The sequence below is a fragment of the Salmo salar genome, chromosome ssa10, assembly GCF_905237065.1.
Source record: "Salmo salar chromosome ssa10, Ssal_v3.1, whole genome shotgun sequence".
NCBI classification, from domain to species: Eukaryota; Metazoa; Chordata; class Actinopteri; order Salmoniformes; family Salmonidae; genus Salmo; species Salmo salar.
The window spans coordinates 124,668,636-124,687,074 of NC_059451.1; the positions used below are offsets into that span (position 1 = coordinate 124,668,636).

Consider the following 18,439-nt stretch of genomic DNA (forward strand, 5'->3'; position numbering starts at 1 on the left):
GAGAAAGAGGTAGTACTTTAGATGTATTTATCATTAGAGAAAGAGGTAGTACTTTAGATGTATTTATCATTAGAGAAAGAGGTAGTACTTTAGATGTATTTATCGTTAGAGAAAGCAGGTGTTGTTTTTTTGCAGAAAAGAAAGGGAACATGAAGAACAATATAGCGAGACCCATCCTGTCTGAACCCAACACTAACCCATCCTGTCTGAACCCAACACTAACCCATCCTGTCTGAACCCAACACTAACCCATCCTGTCTGAACCCAACACTAACCCATCCTGTCTGAACCCAACACCAACCCATCCTGTCTGAACCCAACACCAACCCATCCTGTCTGAACCCAACACTAACCCATCCTGTCTGAACCCAACACTAACCCATCCTGTCTGAACCCAACACCAACCCATCCTGTCTGAACCCAACACCAACCCATCCTGTCTGAACCCAACACTAACCCATCCTGTCTGAACCCAACACCAACCCATCCTGTCTGAACCCAACACCAACCCATCCTGTCTGAACCCAACACTAACCTATCCTGTCTGAACCCAACACTAACCCATCCTGTCTGAACCCAACACCAACCCATCCTGTCTGAACCCAACACCAACCCATCCTGTCTGAACCCAACACTAACCTATCCTGTCTGAACCCAACACTAACCCATCCTGTCTGAACCCAACACTAACCCATCCTGTCTGGACCCAACACTAACCCATCCTGTCTGAACCCAACACCAACCCATCCTGTCTGAACCCAACACCAACCCATCCTGTCTGAACCCAACACTAACCCATCCTGTCTGGACCCAACACTAACCCATCCTGTCTGAACCCAACACCAACCCATCCTGTCTGAACCCAACACCAACCCATCCTGTCTGAACCCAACACCAACCCATCCTGTCTGAACCCAACACTAACCTATCCTGTCTGAACCCAACACTAACCCATCCTGTCTGAACCCAACACCAACCCATCCTGTCTGAACCCAACACCAACCAATCCTGTCTGGACCCAACACCAACCCATCCTGTCTGAACCCAACACCAACCCATCCTGTCTGAACCCAACACCAACCCATCCTGTCTGAACCCAACACCAACCCATCCTGTCTGGACCCAACACCAACCAATCTGTCTGGACCCAACACCAACCCATCCTGTCTGAACCCAACACCAACCCATCCTGTCTGAACCCAACACCAACCCATCCTGTCTGAACCCAACACCAACCCATCCTGTCTGGACCCAACACTAACCCATCTGTCTGGACCCAACACCAACCCATCCTGTCTGAACCCAACACCAACCCATCCTGTCTGAACCAACACCAACCCATCCTGTCTGGACCCAACACCAACCCATCCTGTCTGGACCCAACACTAACCCATCCTGTCTGAACCCAACACCAACCCATCCTGTCTGAACCTCAACACCAACCCATCCTGTCTGAACCCAACACCAACCCATCCTGTCTGAACCCAACACCAACCCATCCTGTCTGAACCCATCCTGTCTGAACCCAACACCAACCCATCCTGTCTGGACCCAACACTAACCCATCCTGTCTGAACCCAACACCAACCCATCCTGTCTGGACCCAACACCAACCCATCCTGTCTCATCCCATCCTGGACTCAGACATAAGATCCAGATTGCCGTAGTCTAGGTCTTAGCCTTCCCAAACAGTGAAACCGAATCCAGCATCACTCTCCATGGTCTAGTTCACTCAGGTGGAACAACTGATGTTTCATCACATTCGCCACAACGGTTGGGAATTGTGATACAATATATATTTTTGATGAGTTTGTCTGCACAACAATATTTACACAGCTCTCTCTCTTTTCTACTCCCCGTCTCTCTCTGTAGGTCATGATATTACCAGCTCCTTGGAGCCAGCGAACATTGACACGAGTATTCTGGAGGACTACATCAGTAAGGAGGACGACAGCACTGACATGTGAGTAGCTCCCGGAAAACGGTATAAAACGTCTTGTAATTGAAAACGTAAATTGAGTTTTTCTTATTGGACAGGTCCAGGTATTCCCCTCGCTGTTTCAGTCAAGTTTTTCATCCTTTTGGTGGCTAAATGAACCAGACCTGTCTGTGTTGTCTGCCATTGTTATGCCAAACAACCATAGGAGTTAGCAACAGCACAAGCGGATCTGTGACCAGCTTATCAATGCTTATCAATACTTATCAATGCTTATCAATGCTTATCAATGCTTATCAATATTTATCAATGCGTATCAATATTTATCAATACGTATCAATGCTTATCAATATTTATCAATACTTATCAATACTTATCAATGCTTATCAATGCTTATCAATATTTATCAATACGTATCAATACTTATCAATACTTATCAATGCTTATCAATGCTTATCAATACTTATCAATGCTTATCAATGCTTATCAATACTTATCAATGCTTATCAATACTTATCAATGCTTATCAATGCTTATCAACGCTTATCAATGCTTATCAATACTTATCAATGCTTATCAATACGTATCAATACTTATCAATGCTTATCAATGCTTATCAATATTTATCAATACGTATCAATACTTATCAATGCTTATCAATACTTATCAATGCTTATCAATGCTTATCAATACTTATCAATGCTTATCAATGCTTATCAATGCTTATCAATGATTATCAATGATTATCAATACTTATCAATGCTTATCAATACTTATCAATGCTTATCAATACGTATCAATGCTTATCAATGCTTATCAATACTTATCAATACTTATCAATGCTTATCAATGCTTATCAATGCGACCAAACAACAATTATGTCTAACCAGGGTAGTGTTTATTAGGTACCAAATGGGGGGAAAAAAATGTACTGAAAAAAGGGACTGGATTTGTCCAACAAGAAACTTATGTTTTTATTTTCCGTTGCAAAACGCTTAAAAAAATGTTTTCAATTGAGTGCCCTGATAAACATGACCCACCTCAACACACAATAACCAATTCATAACCTGCTATTCTAGGGACATTTCCAATTGAACTAATATTATTGAACACAATCACATGGTTGTCTGACCTAGCTACTTTTATAAGAATGACTGTGGATAAGAACATCAGCTAAATTATCAAAATGTAAAATACGTTTTCCTTTGTGTTTCCCCAGCTGTTTTTCTGAGGTCCACAGCGGTGCCCCAGGGCCTAACTCTTACTCATCACCCCAGGCTGGACTTTCCTCTTCTGGGGGTGGTTTGCAGTGTGGCGTGAGCCCCCCTATCCCCCTCCGTCAGGGAAACCCCCACTCCCACCCCCCAGCCCTGCCAAAACCCCTACCCCCCACCCCTGGGCCTGCTGAGACACAACAACTACCCCTGCCTGGGGCAACAGCACCACCAGCAGAACCACCAGCAGAACCACCAGCAGAACCACCAGCAGAACCACCAGCAGAACCACATCAAGCCTGAACACAGAGGGCACTACGCACCAGGGTGAGCTGGAGGGATGGGGGGAGGGTGAGGGTGGGGGTCAGGGTGAGGGAGAGGGTCAGGGTGAGGGAGAGGGAGAGGGTGGGGGTCAGGGTGAGGGAGGTCAGAGTGAGGGTAGGTGAGGGAGAGGGTCAGGGTGAGGGAGTGGGAGAGGGTGGGGGTCAGGGTGAGCGAGGGGGTCAGGGTGAGGGTCAGGGTGAGGGATGGGGGAAGGGTGGGGGTCAGGGTGAGGGATGGGGGAGGGTGGGGGTGAGGGAGGGGGTCAGGGTGAGGGAGGGGGTCAGGGTGAGGGTGAGGGAGGGGTTGAGGGAGGGGGTCAGGATGAGGGAGGGGGTCAGGGTGAGGGTGAGGGAGGGGGTGAGGGAGGGGGTCAGGGTGAGGGAGAGGAAGGGGGGAAGGAGGGTTAGGGTGAGGGAATGGGTGATGGGTGATGGTGAGGGTCAGGGTGAAGGAGAGGAAGGGGGGAAGGAGGGTTAGGGTGAGGGAATGGGTGATGGTGAGGGTCAGGGTGAGGGAGAGGAAGGGTGTGAAGGAGGGTTAGGGTGAGGGAATGGGTGATGGGTGATGGTGAGGGTCAGGCTGAGCTGTCTGGGACTATAGATGGATGAGGGGGAATGGTAGACAACAGAAACTCATATGTAGGAAATATAGAGCAAGATGACAGATTATGCTAGTACAGATTATGCTAGTACAGATTATGCTAGTACAGATTATGCTAGTACAGTATGTGGACACCTGCTAGTTGAACATCTCATGGGCATTGATATGGAGCTGGTCTCCTCTTTGCTGCTATAACAGCCTCCACTCTTCAGGGAAGGCATCCCACTAGATGTTGGCACATTTCTGCGGGGACTTGCTTTTATTCAACAACAAGAGCATTAGTGAGGTGGGGCACTGATGTTGGGCGATTAGGCCTGGCTCGCAGTTGGCATTCCAATTCATCCCAAAAGGTGTTCGATGGAGTTGAGGTCAGGGCTCTGTGCAGGCCAGTCAAGTTCTTCCACACCGATCTCGACAAACCATTTCTGTATAGACTGTGCCTTGTGCACGGGGGCATTGTCTTGCTGAAACAGGAAAGGGCCTTCCCTAAAATGTTGCCACAAAGTTGGAAGCACAGAATCGTCTAGAATGTAATTGTATGCTGTAGAGTTAAGATTTCCCGTCACTGGAACTAAGGGGCCTAGACCGACCATTGAAAAACAAACCCAGACCATTATTCCTCCTCCACCAAACTTTACAGTTGGCACTATGCATTGGGGCAGGTAGCGTTCTCCTGGCATCCGCCAAACCCAGATTGTTCCGTCAGACTTCCAGATGGTGAAGCGCGATTCATCACTCCAGAGAACACGTTTCCACTGCTCCAGAGTCCAATGACGGTGAGCTTTACACCACTCCAGCAGACGCTTGGCGCATGGTGATCTTAGGCTTGTGTGCTGCTGCTCGGCCACGGAAACCCATTTCATGAAGCTACAGACAAAAAAGTTTTAGTGCTGACGTTACTTCCAGAGGCAGTTTGGAACTCGGTAGTGAGAGTTGCAACCGAGGACAGACGATTTTTACGCGCTATGCGCTTCAGCCGTTCTGTGCGCTTCACCCGTTGTGTGGCCTACCACTTCGCGGCTGAGCCGTTGTTGCTCCTAGTCGTTTCCACTTCACAATAACAGCACTTACAGTTGACTGGGGGGCAGCTTTAGCAGGGCAGACATTTCACGAACTGACTTGTTGGAAAGCTGGCATCCTATGACGGTGCCACGTTGAAAGTCACTGAGCTCTTTACTAAGGCCATTCTACTGCCAATGTTTGTCTATGGAGATTGCATGGCTGTGTGCTCGATTTTATACACCTATCAGCAAAGGGTGTGGCTGAAATAGCCAAATCCACTAATTTGGAGGGGCGTCCACATACTTTTGTATATACAGTTGCACTCGGAAATGATTCAGACCCTTTCCCCTTTTTCCAATTTCTTTACTTTACAGCCTTATTCTATAAACAAAAATCCTTAATCTACACACAATACCCCATAATGACATCACAATACCCCATAATGACATCACAATACCCCATAATGACATCACAATACCCCATAATGACATCACAATACCCCATAATGACATCACAATACCCCATAATGACAAAGTTAAACAGGCTTTTAGAAATGCTTGCAAAAAAATGTATTCCTCATTTACATAAGTATTCAGACCCTTTGCTAATGAGACTCGAAATTGAGCTCAGGTGCATCTGGTTTCCATTGATCATCCTTGAGATGTTTCTACAACTTGATTGGAGTCCACCTGTGGTAAATTCCATTGATTGGACATGATTTGGAAAAGAACAGACCTGTCTATATTAAGGTCCCACATTTGACAGTGCATGTCAGAGCAAAAACCAAGCCATGAGGTTGAAGGAATTGTCCATAGAGCTCCGAGACAAGATTGTGTCAAGCTACAGATCTGGGGAAGGGTTCCAAAAATTTATGCAGCATTGAAGGTCCCCAAGAACACAGTGGCCTCCATCATTCTTAAATGGAAGAAGTTTGGAACCACCAAGACTCTTCCTAGAGCTGGCCGCCCAGCCAAACTGAGCAATCGGGGGAGAAGGGCCTTGGTCAGGGAGTTGACCAAGAACCCAATGGTCACTCTGACAGAGCTCTAGAGATCCTCTGTGGAGATGGAGGAACCTTCCAGAAGGACAACCATCTCCGCAGCACTCCACCAATCAGGTCTTTTTGGTAGAGTGGCCAGACGGAAGCCACTCCTCAGTAAAAGGCACATGACAGCCCGCTTGGAGTTTGCCAAAAGGCACCTAAAGGACTCTGACCATGAGAAACAAGATGTTCTGGTCTGATGCACCCAAGATTGAACTCAATGGCTTGAATGCCAAGCATCACGTCTGGAGGAAACCTGGCACCATCCCTACGGTGAAGCATGGTGGTGGCAGCATTATGCTGTGGGGATGTTTTTCAGCGGCAGGGACAGGGAGACTAGTCAGGATCAAGGGAAAGATGAACGGAGCAAAGTACAGAGACACTTGACGAAAACCTGCTCCAGAGCGCTCAGGACCTCAGACTGGGGCGAAGGTTCACCTTCCTACAGGACAACAATCTCCCGTCTGGATTACTGCAACTCGCTGTTTGCTGGGCTCCCTGCCTGTGCCATTAAACCCCTACAACTCATCCAGAACGCCACAGCCCGTCTGGTGTTCAACCTTCCCAAGTTCTCTCACGTCACCCCGCTCCTCCGCTCTCTCCACTGGCTTCCAGTTGAAGCTCGCATCCGCTACAAGACCATGGTGCTTGCCTACGGAGCTGTGAGGGGAACGGCACCTCCGTACCTTCAGGCTCTGATCAGGCCCTACACCCAAACAAGGGCACTGCGTTCATCCACCACTGGCCTGCTGGCCCCCCTACCTCTGAGGAAGCACAGTTCCCGCTCAGCCCAGTCAAAACTGTTCGCTGCTCTGGCACCCCAATGGTGGAACAAGCTCCCTCACGACGCCAGGACAGCGGAGTCAATCACCACCTTCCGGAGACACCTGAAACCCCACCTCTTTAAGGAATACCTAGGATAGGATAACGTAATCCTTCTAACCCCCCCCCCCTAAAAGATTTAGATGCACTATTGTAAAGTGGTTGTTCCACTGGATATTATAAGGTGAATGCACCAATTTGTAAGTCGCTCTGGATAAGAGCGTCTGCTAAATGACTTAAATGTAAACAACCCTAAGCACACAGCCAAGACAACGCAGGAGCGGCTTCGGGACAAGTCTCTGAATGTCCTTGAGTGGCCAAGCCAGAGCCTGGCCTTCAACCCGATCAAACATCTCTGGAGAGACCTGAAAATATCTGTCCAGCGATGCTCCCTATCCAACCTGACAGAGCTTGAGAGGATCTTCAGAGAAAGAATGGGAGAAACTCCCCAAATACAGGTGTGCCCACATTGTAGCATCATACCCAGGAAGACTCGAGGCTGTAATCTCTGCCAAAGGTGTTTCAACAAAGCACTGAGTAAAGAGTCTGAATACTTATGTAAATGTGATATTTGTCATTATGGTGTATTGTGTGTAGATTGATGAGGGAGGGGAAAAACAAACAATTATTAATTTTAGAATAAGGCTATAACGTAACAAAATGTGGAAAAAGTCAAACGGTCTGAATACTTTCCCGAATGCACTGTAGTGTATATTGTCCAACCGCATCAACACAAAATTGGTTGTAATGACATAATCTCAACCAGCTTTGCCCACTATTTTTTGATAAATTGTAATATCAACATTAGATACAACTTGAAAAGATAAGTCACAGTAGCTCACATTTAACCAAAGTTGCTGGCACTGTGAGCATGAGCCAGACTCATGTCTACAAAGACGCGATAGTTTATGTCTAGATAGACTAGATTCACACCATATAGAAACCTTTTATCCTAAATCCAGCACCGTTATGTAATCAGTGCTTGAGAGCGAAGATGTGAGGAAGGCAGATATCAGAAACTACAGTCATATATTACAGAAAACAGACAGATGGCCTGGAGAGAACTCATGCAATCTATTGCACAACACAATGTAGATGATTTTGCTGCGGCCAAGTATGTTATCGCCTTTCAAAAATATATAAGAGAGATATTCTAAAATCAAATAACTTTCGGATTGAAATGTCACATTGTACGGCACAAGTTTCTGCATTACAAAATCTGTATTGATCTTTATACCAACCTTGTCAATATTTCTCTACAATGTTCCAGGACGCTCCCAGAATCCCCCCCAGACTCCAGCTCTGAGCCGTACTCCCCTCAGCAGGTCAATGGTAAGTCTGAGCCCTCTTTTGCCCTTGGCTTTCTCCTGCCTCTTCCTGCCTCTCTCAATTAAGAACAGTTTATGTTGTGGTTTTGAAGGAGAGTGAATTGAGGACTTGATGGTATATAATAACAAAGGAAGGGTTGGGGTTGATGGACTAAAGGACATGGTGTTGATGGACTAAAGGATATGGTGTTGATGGACTAAAGGATATGGTGTTGATGGACTAAAGGATATGGTGTTGATGGACTAAAGGATATGGTGTTGATGGACTAAAGGATATGGTGTTGATGGACTAAAGGATATGGTGTTGATGGACTAAAGGATATGGGGTTGATGGACTAAAGGATATGGTGTTGATGGACTAAAGGATATGGTGTTGATGGACTAAAGGATATGGTGTTGATGGACTAAAGGATATGGTGTTGGGGTTGATGGACTAAAGGATATGGTGTTGATGGACTAAAGGATATGGGGTTGATGGATTAAAGGATATGGGGTTGATGGACTAAAGGATATGGTGTTGGGGTTGATGGACTAAAGGATATGGTGTTGATGGATTAAAGGATATGGTGTTGATGGACTAAAGGATATGGTGTTGATGGACTAAAGGATATGGTGTTGGTGTTGATGGACTAAAGGATATGGGGTTGATGGACTAAAGGATATGGTGTTGGTGTTGATGGACTAAAGGATATGGTGTTGATGGACTAAAGGATATGGTGTTGATGGACTAAAGGATATGGTGTTGATGGACTAAAGGATATGGTGTTGGTGTTGATGGACTAAAGGATATGGGGTTGATGGACTAAAGGATATGGTGTTGATGGACTAAAGGATATGGTGTTGATGGACTAAAGGATATGGTGTTGATGGACTAAAGGATATGGTGTTGGGGTTGATGGACTAAAGGATATGGTGTTGGGGTTGATGGACTAAAGGATATGGGGTTGATGGACTAAAGGATATGGTGTTGATGGACTAAAGGATATGGTGTTGATGGACTAAAGGATATGGGGTTGATGGACTAAAGGATATGGTGTTGATGGACTAAAGGATATGGTGTTGATGGACTAAAGGATATGGGGTTGATGGACTAAAGGATATGGTGTTGATGGACTAAAGGATATGGTGTTGATGGACTAAAGGATATGGTGTTGATGGACTAAAGGATATGGGGTTGATGGACTAAGGGATATGGTGTTGGGGTTGATGGACTAAAGGATATGGTGTTGATGGACTAAAGGATATGGTGTTGATGGACTAAAGGATATGGTGTTGATGGACTAAAGGATATGGTGTTGATGGACTAAAGGATATGGTGTTGATGGACTAAAGGATATGGTGTTGATGGACTAAAGGATATGGTGTTGATGGACTAAAGGATATGGTGTTGATGGACTAAAGGATATGGTGTTGATGGACTAAAGGATATGGTGTTGATGGACTAAAGGATATGGTGTTGATGGACTAAAGGATATGGTGGTTGATGGACTAAAGGATATGGTGTTGATGGACTAAAGGATATGGTGTTGATGGACTAAAGGATATGGGGTTGATGGACTAAAAGATATGGTGTTGATGGACTAAAGGATATGGTGTTGATGGATTAAAGGATATGGTGTTGATGGACTAAAGGATATGGGGTTGATGGACTAAAGGAGATGGTGTTGATGGACTAAAGGATATGGTGTTGTATGGACTAAAGGATATGGTGTTGGGTATGGACTAAAGGATATGGTGTTGATGGACTAAAGGATATGGTGTTGGGGTTGATGGACTAAAGGATATGGTGTTGATGGACTAAAGGATATGGTGTTGTATGGACTAAAGGATATGGGGGGGTTGATGGACTAAAGGATATGGTGTTGGGGATGGACTAAAGGATATGGTGTTGATGGACTAAAGGATATGGTGTTGGGGTTGATGGACTAAAGGATATGGTGTTGGGTTGATGGACTAAAGGATATGGGGTTGATGGACTAAAGGATATGGTGTTGGGGTTGATGGACTAAAGGATATGGTGTTGGGGTTGATGGACTAAAGGATATGGTGTTGATGGACTAAAGGATATGGTGATGGGGTTGATGGACTAAAGGATATGGTGTTGATGGACTAAAGGATATGGTGTTGGGGTTGATGGACTAAAGGATATGGTGTTGGGGTTGATGGACTAAAGGATATGGTGTTGGGGTTGATGGACTAAAGGATATGGTGTTGGGGTTGATGGACTAAAGGATATGGTGTTGGGGTTGATGGACTAAAGGATATGGTGTTGGGGTTGATGGACTAAAGGATATGGTGTTGGGGTTGATGGATTAAAGGATATGGTGTTGGGGTTGATGGACTAAAGGATATGGTGTTGGGGTTGATGGACTAAAGGATATGGTGTTGGGGTTGATGGACTAAAGGATATGGTGTTGGGGTTGATGGACTAAAGGATATGGTGTTGGGGTTGATGGACTAAAGGATATGGTGTTGATGGACTAAAGGATATGGTGTTGATGGACTAAAGGATATGGTGTTGATGGACTAAAGGATATGGGGTTGATGGACTAAAGGATATGGTGTTGATGGACTAAAGGATATGGTGTTGATGGATTAAAGGATATGGTGTTGATGGACTAAAGGATATGGTGTTGATGGACTAAAGGATATGGTGTTGGGGTTGATGGACTAAAGGATATGGTGTTGGGGTTGATGGACTAAAGGATATGGTGTTGGGGTTGATGGACTAAAGGATATGGTGTTGGGGTTGATGGACTAAAGGATATGGTGTTGGGGTTGATGGACTAAAGGATATGGTGTTGGGGTTGATGGATTAAAGGATACAGTGTTGGGGTTGATGGATTAAAGGATATGGTGTTGGGGTTGATGGACTAAAGGATATGGTGTTGGGGTTGATGGACTAAAGGATATGGTGTTGGGGTTGATGGACTAAAGGATATGGTGTTGGGGTTGATGGACTAAAGGATATGGTGTTGGGGTTGATGGACTAAAGGATACAGTGTTGGGGTTGATGGACTAAAGGATATGGTGTTGATGGATTAAAGGATACAGTGTTGGGGTTGATGGATTAAAGGATATGGTGTTGGGGTTGATGGACTAAAGGATATGGTGTTGGGGTTGATGGACTAAAGGATATGGTGTTGGGGTTGATGGACTAAAGGATATGGTGTTGGGGTTGATGGACTAAAGGATATGGTGTTGGGGTTGATGGACTAAAGGATATGGTGTTGGGGTTGATGGACTAAAGGATATGGTGTTGGGGTTGATGGACTAAAGGATATGGTGTTGGGGTTGATGGACTAAAGGATATGGTGTTGGGGTTGATGGACTAAAGGATATGGTGTTGATGGACTAAAGGATATGGTGTTGGGGTTGATGGATTAAAGGATATGGTGTTGATGGACTAAAGGATATGGTGTTGGGGTTGATGGACTAAAGGATATGGTGTTGGGGTTGATGGACTAAAGGATATGGTGTTGGGGTTGATGGACTAAAGCATATGGGGTTGGGGTTGATGGATTAAAGGATATGGTGTTGATGGATTAAAGGATATGGTGTTGGGGTTGATGGATTAAAGGATACAGTGTTGGGGTTGATGGATTAAAGGATATGGTGTTGGGGTTGATGGACTAAAGGATATGGTGTTGGGGTTGATGGATTAAAGGATATGGTGTTGGGGTTGATGGACTAAAGGATACGGTGTTGGGGTTGATGGACTAAAGGATATGGTGTTGGGGTTGATGGACTAAAGGATATGGTGTTGGGGTTGATGGACTAAAGGATATGGTGTTGGGGTTGATGGACTAAAGGATATGGTGTTGGGGTTGATGGACTAAAGGATATGGTGTTGGGGTTGATGGATTAAAGGATATAGTGTTGGGGTTGATGGACTAAAGGATATGGTGTTGGGGTTGATGGACTAAAGGATATGGTGTTGGGGTTGATGGACTAAAGGATATGGTGTTGGGGTTGATGGATTAAAGGATATGGTGTTGATGGATTAAAGGATATGGTGTTGATGGACTAAAGGATATGGTGTTGATGGATTAAAGGATATGGTGTTGATGGACTAAAGGATATGGTGTTGATGGACTAAAGGATATGGTGTTGGGGTTGATGGACTAAAGGATATGGTGTTGGGGTTGATGGATTAAAGGATGCAGTGTTGGGGTTGATGGATTAAAGGATATGGTGTTGGGGTTGATGGATTAAAGGATATGGTGTTGGGGTTGATGGACTAAAGGATATGGTGTTGATGGACTAAAGGATATGGTGTTGGGGTTGATGGACTAAAGGATATGGTGTTGATGGATTAAAGGATATGGTGTTGGGGTTGATGGACTAAAGGATATGGTGTTGGGGTTGATGGACTAAAGGATATGGTGTTGGGGTTGATGGACTAAAGGATATGGTGTTGATGGACTAAAGGATATGGTGTTGGTGTTGATGGACTAAAGGATATGGTGTTGGGGTTGATGGACTAAAGGATATGGTGTTGGGGTTGATGGACTAAAGGATATGGTGTTGGGGTTGATGGACTAAAGGATATGGTGTTGGGGTTGATGGACTAAAGGATATGGTGTTGATGGACTAAAGGATATGGTGTTGGGGTTGATGGACTAAAGGATATGGTGTTGGGGTTGATGGACTAAAGGATATGGTGTTGGGGTTGATGGACTAAAGGATATGGTGTTGGGGTTGATGGACTAAAGGATATGGTGTTGATGGACTAAAGGATATGGTGTTGATGGATTAAAGGATATGGTGTTGGGGTTGATGGACTAAAGGATATGGTGTTGATGGATTAAAGGATATGGTGTTGGGGTTGATGGACTAAAGGATATGGTGTTGGGGTTGATGGACTAAAGGATATGGTGTTGGGGTTGATGGACTAAAGGATATGGTGTTGGGGTTGATGGACTAAAGGATATGGTGTTGGGGTTGATGGACTAAAGGATATGGTGTTGATGGACTAAAGGATATGGTGTTGGGGTTGATGGACTAAAGGATATGGTGTTGGGGTTGATGGACTAAAGGATATGGTGTTGGGGTTGATGGACTAAAGGATATGGTGTTGGGGTTGATGGACTAAAGGATATGGTGTTGGGGTTGATGGACTAAAGGATATGGTGTTGATGGACTAAAGGATATGGTGTTGGGGTTGATGGACTAAAGGATATGGTGTTGGGGTTGATGGACTAAAGGATATGGTGTTGATGGACTAAAGGATATGGTGTTGATGGACTAAAGGATATGGTGTTGATGGACTAAAGGATATGGTGTTGATGGACTAAAGGATATGGTGTTGATGGACTAAAGGATATGGTGTTGATGGACTAAAGGATATGGTGTTGATGGACTAAAGGATATGGTGTTGGGGTTGATGGACTAAAGGATATGTTGTTGGGGTTGATGGACTAAAGGATATGGTGTTGGGGTTGATGGACTAAAGGATATGGTGTTGGGGTTGATGGACTAAAGGATATGGTGTTGGGGTTGATGGACTAAAGGATATGGTGTTGGGGTTGATGGACTAAAGGATATGGTGTTGGGGTTGATGGACTAAAGGATATGGTGTTGGGGTTGATGGACTAAAGGATATGGTGTTGGGGTTGATGGATTAAAGGATATGGTGTTGGGGTTGATGGACTAAAGGATATGGTGTTGGGGTTGATGGACTAAAGGATATGGTGTTGGTGTTGATGGACTAAAGGATATGGTGTTGGGGTTGATGGACTAAAGGATATGGTGTTGGGGTTGATGGACTAAAGGATATGGTGTTGGGGTTGATGGATTAAAGGATATGGTGTTGATGGACTAAAGGATATGGTGTTGGGGTTGATGGACTAAACGATATGGTGTTGGGGTTGATGGACTAAAGGATACAGTGTTGGGGTTGATGGACTAAAGGATATGGTGTTGGGGTTGATGGACTAAAGGATATGGTGTTGGGGTTGATGGACTAAAGGATATGGTGTTGGTGTTGATGGACTAAAGGATATGGTGTTGGGGTTGATGGACTAAACGATATAGTGTTGGGGTTGGGAGTTAGAGCGGAGTAGATATGGAGAGAGAGTGAAAGACGAGAGAGAGACAGATATAAGAAATGACACTAGACTCAGTCAGTGAGTTATTCAGGGAAGGGGGTTGGGTATTCAAGAAATGGTTGAGGACAATGAGGAGCAGGATAAGTAGGCAGAAATGGAGGAAGTGGAGGACTATAATGTGTCAGCTCAGTGGTAAAGGACTATAATGTGTCAGCTCAGTGGTAAAGGACTATAATGTGTCAGCTCAGTGGTAAAGGACTATAATGTGTCAGCTCAGTGGTAAAGGACTATAATGTATCAGCTCAGTGGTAAAGGACTATAATGTGTCAGCTCAGTGGTAAAGGACTATAATGTGTCAGCTCAGTGGTAAAGGACTATAATGTGTCAGCTCAGTGGTAAAGGACTATAATGTGTCAGCTCAGTGGTAAAGGACTATAATGTGTCAGCTCAGTGGTAAAGGACTATAATGTGTCAGCTCAGTGGTAAAGGACTATAATGTGTCAGCTCAGTGGTAAAGGACTATAATGTGTCAGCTCAGTGGTAAAGGACTATAATGTGTCAGCTCAGTGGTAAAGGACTATAATGTGTCAGCTCAGTGGTAAAGGACTATAATGTGTCAGCTCAGTGGTAAAGGACTATAATGTGTCAGCTCAGTGGTAAAGGACTATAATGTGTCAGCTCAGTGGTAAAGGACTATAATGTGTCAGCTCAGTGGTAAAGGACTATAATGTGTCAGCTCAGTGGTAAAGGACTATAATGTGTCAGCTCAGTGGTAAAGGACTATAATGTGTCAGCTCAGTGGTAAAGGACTATAATGTGTCAGCTCAGTGGTAAAGGACTATAATGTGTCAGCTCAGTGGTAAAGGACTATAATGTGTCAGCTCAGTGGTAAAGGACTATAATGTGTCAGCTCAGTGGTAAAGGACTATAATGTGTCAGCTCAGTGGTAAAGGACTATAATGTGTCAGCTCAGTGGTAAAGGACTATAATGTGTCAGCTCAGTGGTAAAGGACTATAATGTGTCAGCTCAGTGGTAAAGGACTATAATGTGTCAGCTCAGTGGTAAAGGACTATAATGTGTCAGCTCAGTGGTAAAGGACTATAATGTGTCAGCTCAGTGGTAAAGGACTATAATGTGTCAGCTCAGTGGTAAAGGACTATAATGTGTCAGCTCAGTGGTAAAGGACTATAATGTGTCAGCTCAGTGGTAAAGGACTATAATGTGTCAGCTCAGTGGTAAAGGACTATAATGTGTCAGCTCAGTGGTAAAGGACTATAATGTGTCAGCTCAGTGGTAAAGGACTATAATGTGTCAGCTCAGTGGTAAAGGACTATAATGTGTCAGCTCAGTGGTAAAGGACTATAATGTGTCAGCTCAGTGGTAAAGGACTATAATGTGTCAGCTCAGTGGTAAAGGACTATAATGTGTCAGCTCAGTGGTAAAGGACTATAATGTGTCAGCTCAGTGGTAAAGGACTATAATGTGTCAGCTCAGTGGTAAAGGACTATAATGTGTCAGCTCAGTGGTAAAGGACTATAATGTGTCAGCTCAGTGGTAAAGGACTATAATGTGTCAGCTCAGTGGTAAAGGACTATAATGTGTCAGCTCAGTGGTAAAGGACTATAATGTGTCAGCTCAGTGGTAAAGGACTATAATGTGTCAGCTCAGTGGTAAAGGACTATAATGTGTCAGCTCAGTGGTAAAGGACTATAATGTGTCAGCTCAGTGGTAAAGGACTATAATGTGTCAGCTCAGTGGTAAAGGACTATAATGTGTCAGCTCAGTGGTAAAGGACTATAATGTGTCAGCTCAGTGGTAAAGGACTATAATGTGTCAGCTCAGTGGTAAAGGACTATAATGTGTCAGCTCAGTGGTAAAGGACTATAATGTGTCAGCTCAGTGGTAAAGGACTATAATGTGTCAGCTCAGTGGTAAAGGACTATAATGTGTCAGCTCAGTGGTAAAGGACTATAATGTGTCAGCTCAGTGGTAAAGGACTATAATGTGTCAGCTCAGTGGTAAAGGACTATAATGTGTCAGCTCAGTGGTAAAGGACTATAATGTGTCAGCTCAGTGGTAAAGGACTATAATGTGTCAGCTCAGTGGTAAAGGACTATAATGTGTCAGCTCAGTGGTAAAGGACTATAATGTGTCAGCTCAGTGGTAAAGGACTATAATGTGTCAGCTCAGTGGTAAAGGACTATAATGTGTCAGCTCAGTGGTAAAGGACTATAATGTGTCAGCTCAGTGGTAAAGGACTATAATGTGTCAGCTCAGTGGTAAAGGACTATAATGTGTCAGCTCAGTGGTAAAGGACTATAATGTGTCAGCTCAGTGGTAAAGGACTATAATGTGTCAGCTCAGTGGTAAAGGACTATAATGTGTCAGCTCAGTGGTAAAGGACTATAATGTGTCAGCTCAGTGGTAAAGGACTATAATGTGTCAGCTCAGTGGTAAAGGACTATAATGTGTCAGCTCAGTGGTAAAGGACTATAATGTGTCAGCTCAGTGGTAAAGGACTATAATGTGTCAGCTCAGTGGTAAAGGACTATAATGTGTCAGCTCAGTGGTAAAGGACTATAATGTGTCAGCTCAGTGGTAAAGGACTATAATGTGTCAGCTCAGTGGTAAAGGACTATAATGTGTCAGCTCAGTGGTAAAGGACTATAATGTGTCAGCTCAGTGGTAAAGGACTATAATGTGTCAGCTCAGTGGTAAAGGACTATAATGTGTCAGCTCAGTGGTAAAGGACTATAATGTGTCAGCTCAGTGGTAAAGGACTATAATGTGTCAGCTCAGTGGTAAAGGACTATAATGTGTCAGCTCAGTGGTAAAGGACTATAATGTGTCAGCTCAGTGGTAAAGGACTATAATGTGTCAGCTCAGTGGTAAAGGACTATAATGTGTCAGCTCAGTGGTAAAGGACTATAATGTGTCAGCTCAGTGGTAAAGGACTATAATGTGTCAGCTCAGTGGTAAAGGACTATAATGTGTCAGCTCAGTGGTAAAGGACTATAATGTGTCAGCTCAGTGGTAAAGGACTATAATGTGTCAGCTCAGTGGTAAAGGACTATAATGTGTCAGCTCAGTGGTAAAGGACTATAATGTGTCAGCTCAGTGGTAAAGGACTATAATGTGTCAGCTCAGTGGTAAAGGACTATAATGTGTCAGCTCAGTGGTAAAGGACTATAATGTGTCAGCTCAGTGGTAAAGGACTATAATGTGTCAGCTCAGTGGTAAAGGACTATAATGTGTCAGCTCAGTGGTAAAGGACTATAATGTGTCAGCTCAGTGGTAAAGGACTATAATGTGTCAGCTCAGTGGTAAAGGACTATAATGTGTCAGCTCAGTGGTAAAGGACTATAATGTGTCAGCTCAGTGGTAAAGGACTATAATGTGTCAGCTCAGTGGTAAAGGACTATAATGTGTCAGCTCAGTGGTAAAGGACTATAATGTGTCAGCTCAGTGGTAAAGGACTATAATGTGTCAGCTCAGTGGTAAAGGACTATAATGTGTCAGCTCAGTGGTAAAGGACTATAATGTGTCAGCTCAGTGGTAAAGGACTATAATGTGTCAGCTCAGTGGTAAAGGACTATAATGTGTCAGCTCAGTGGTAAAGGACTATAATGTGTCAGCTCAGTGGTAAAGGACTATAATGTGTCAGCTCAGTGGTAAAGGACTATAATGTGTCAGCTCAGTGGTAAAGGACTATAATGTGTCAGCTCAGTGGTAAAGGACTATAATGTGTCAGCTCAGTGGTAAAGGACTATAATGTGTCAGCTCAGTGGTAAAGGACTATAATGTGTCAGCTCAGTGGTAAAGGACTATAATGTGTCAGCTCAGTGGTAAAGGACTATAATGTGTCAGCTCAGTGGTAAAGGACTATAATGTGTCAGCTCAGTGGTAAAGGACTATAATGTGTCAGCTCAGTGGTAAAGGACTATAATGTGTCAGCTCAGTGGTAAAGGACTATAATGTGTCAGCTCAGTGGTAAAGGACTATAATGTGTCAGCTCAGTGGTAAAGGACTATAATGTGTCAGCTCAGTGGTAAAGGACTATAATGTGTCAGCTCAGTGGTAAAGGACTATAATGTGTCAGCTCAGTGGTAAAGGACTATAA

General features: G+C 44.3%; 1 protein-coding gene across 1 annotated transcript in view; it reads left to right on the top strand.

The window, feature by feature from the left end:
- Nucleotides 1–18,439, top strand: part of myrf (myelin regulatory factor) — a 119,032-nt gene that overhangs the window by 23,919 nt on the left and 76,674 nt on the right. Inside the window, 4 exon segments of the mRNA XM_045688585.1 lie at nucleotides 1,873–1,963; nucleotides 3,156–3,279; nucleotides 3,281–3,477; nucleotides 8,211–8,272. Coding sequence (XP_045544541.1) covers nucleotides 1,873–1,963; nucleotides 3,156–3,279; nucleotides 3,281–3,477; nucleotides 8,211–8,272 — 474 coding nt within the window.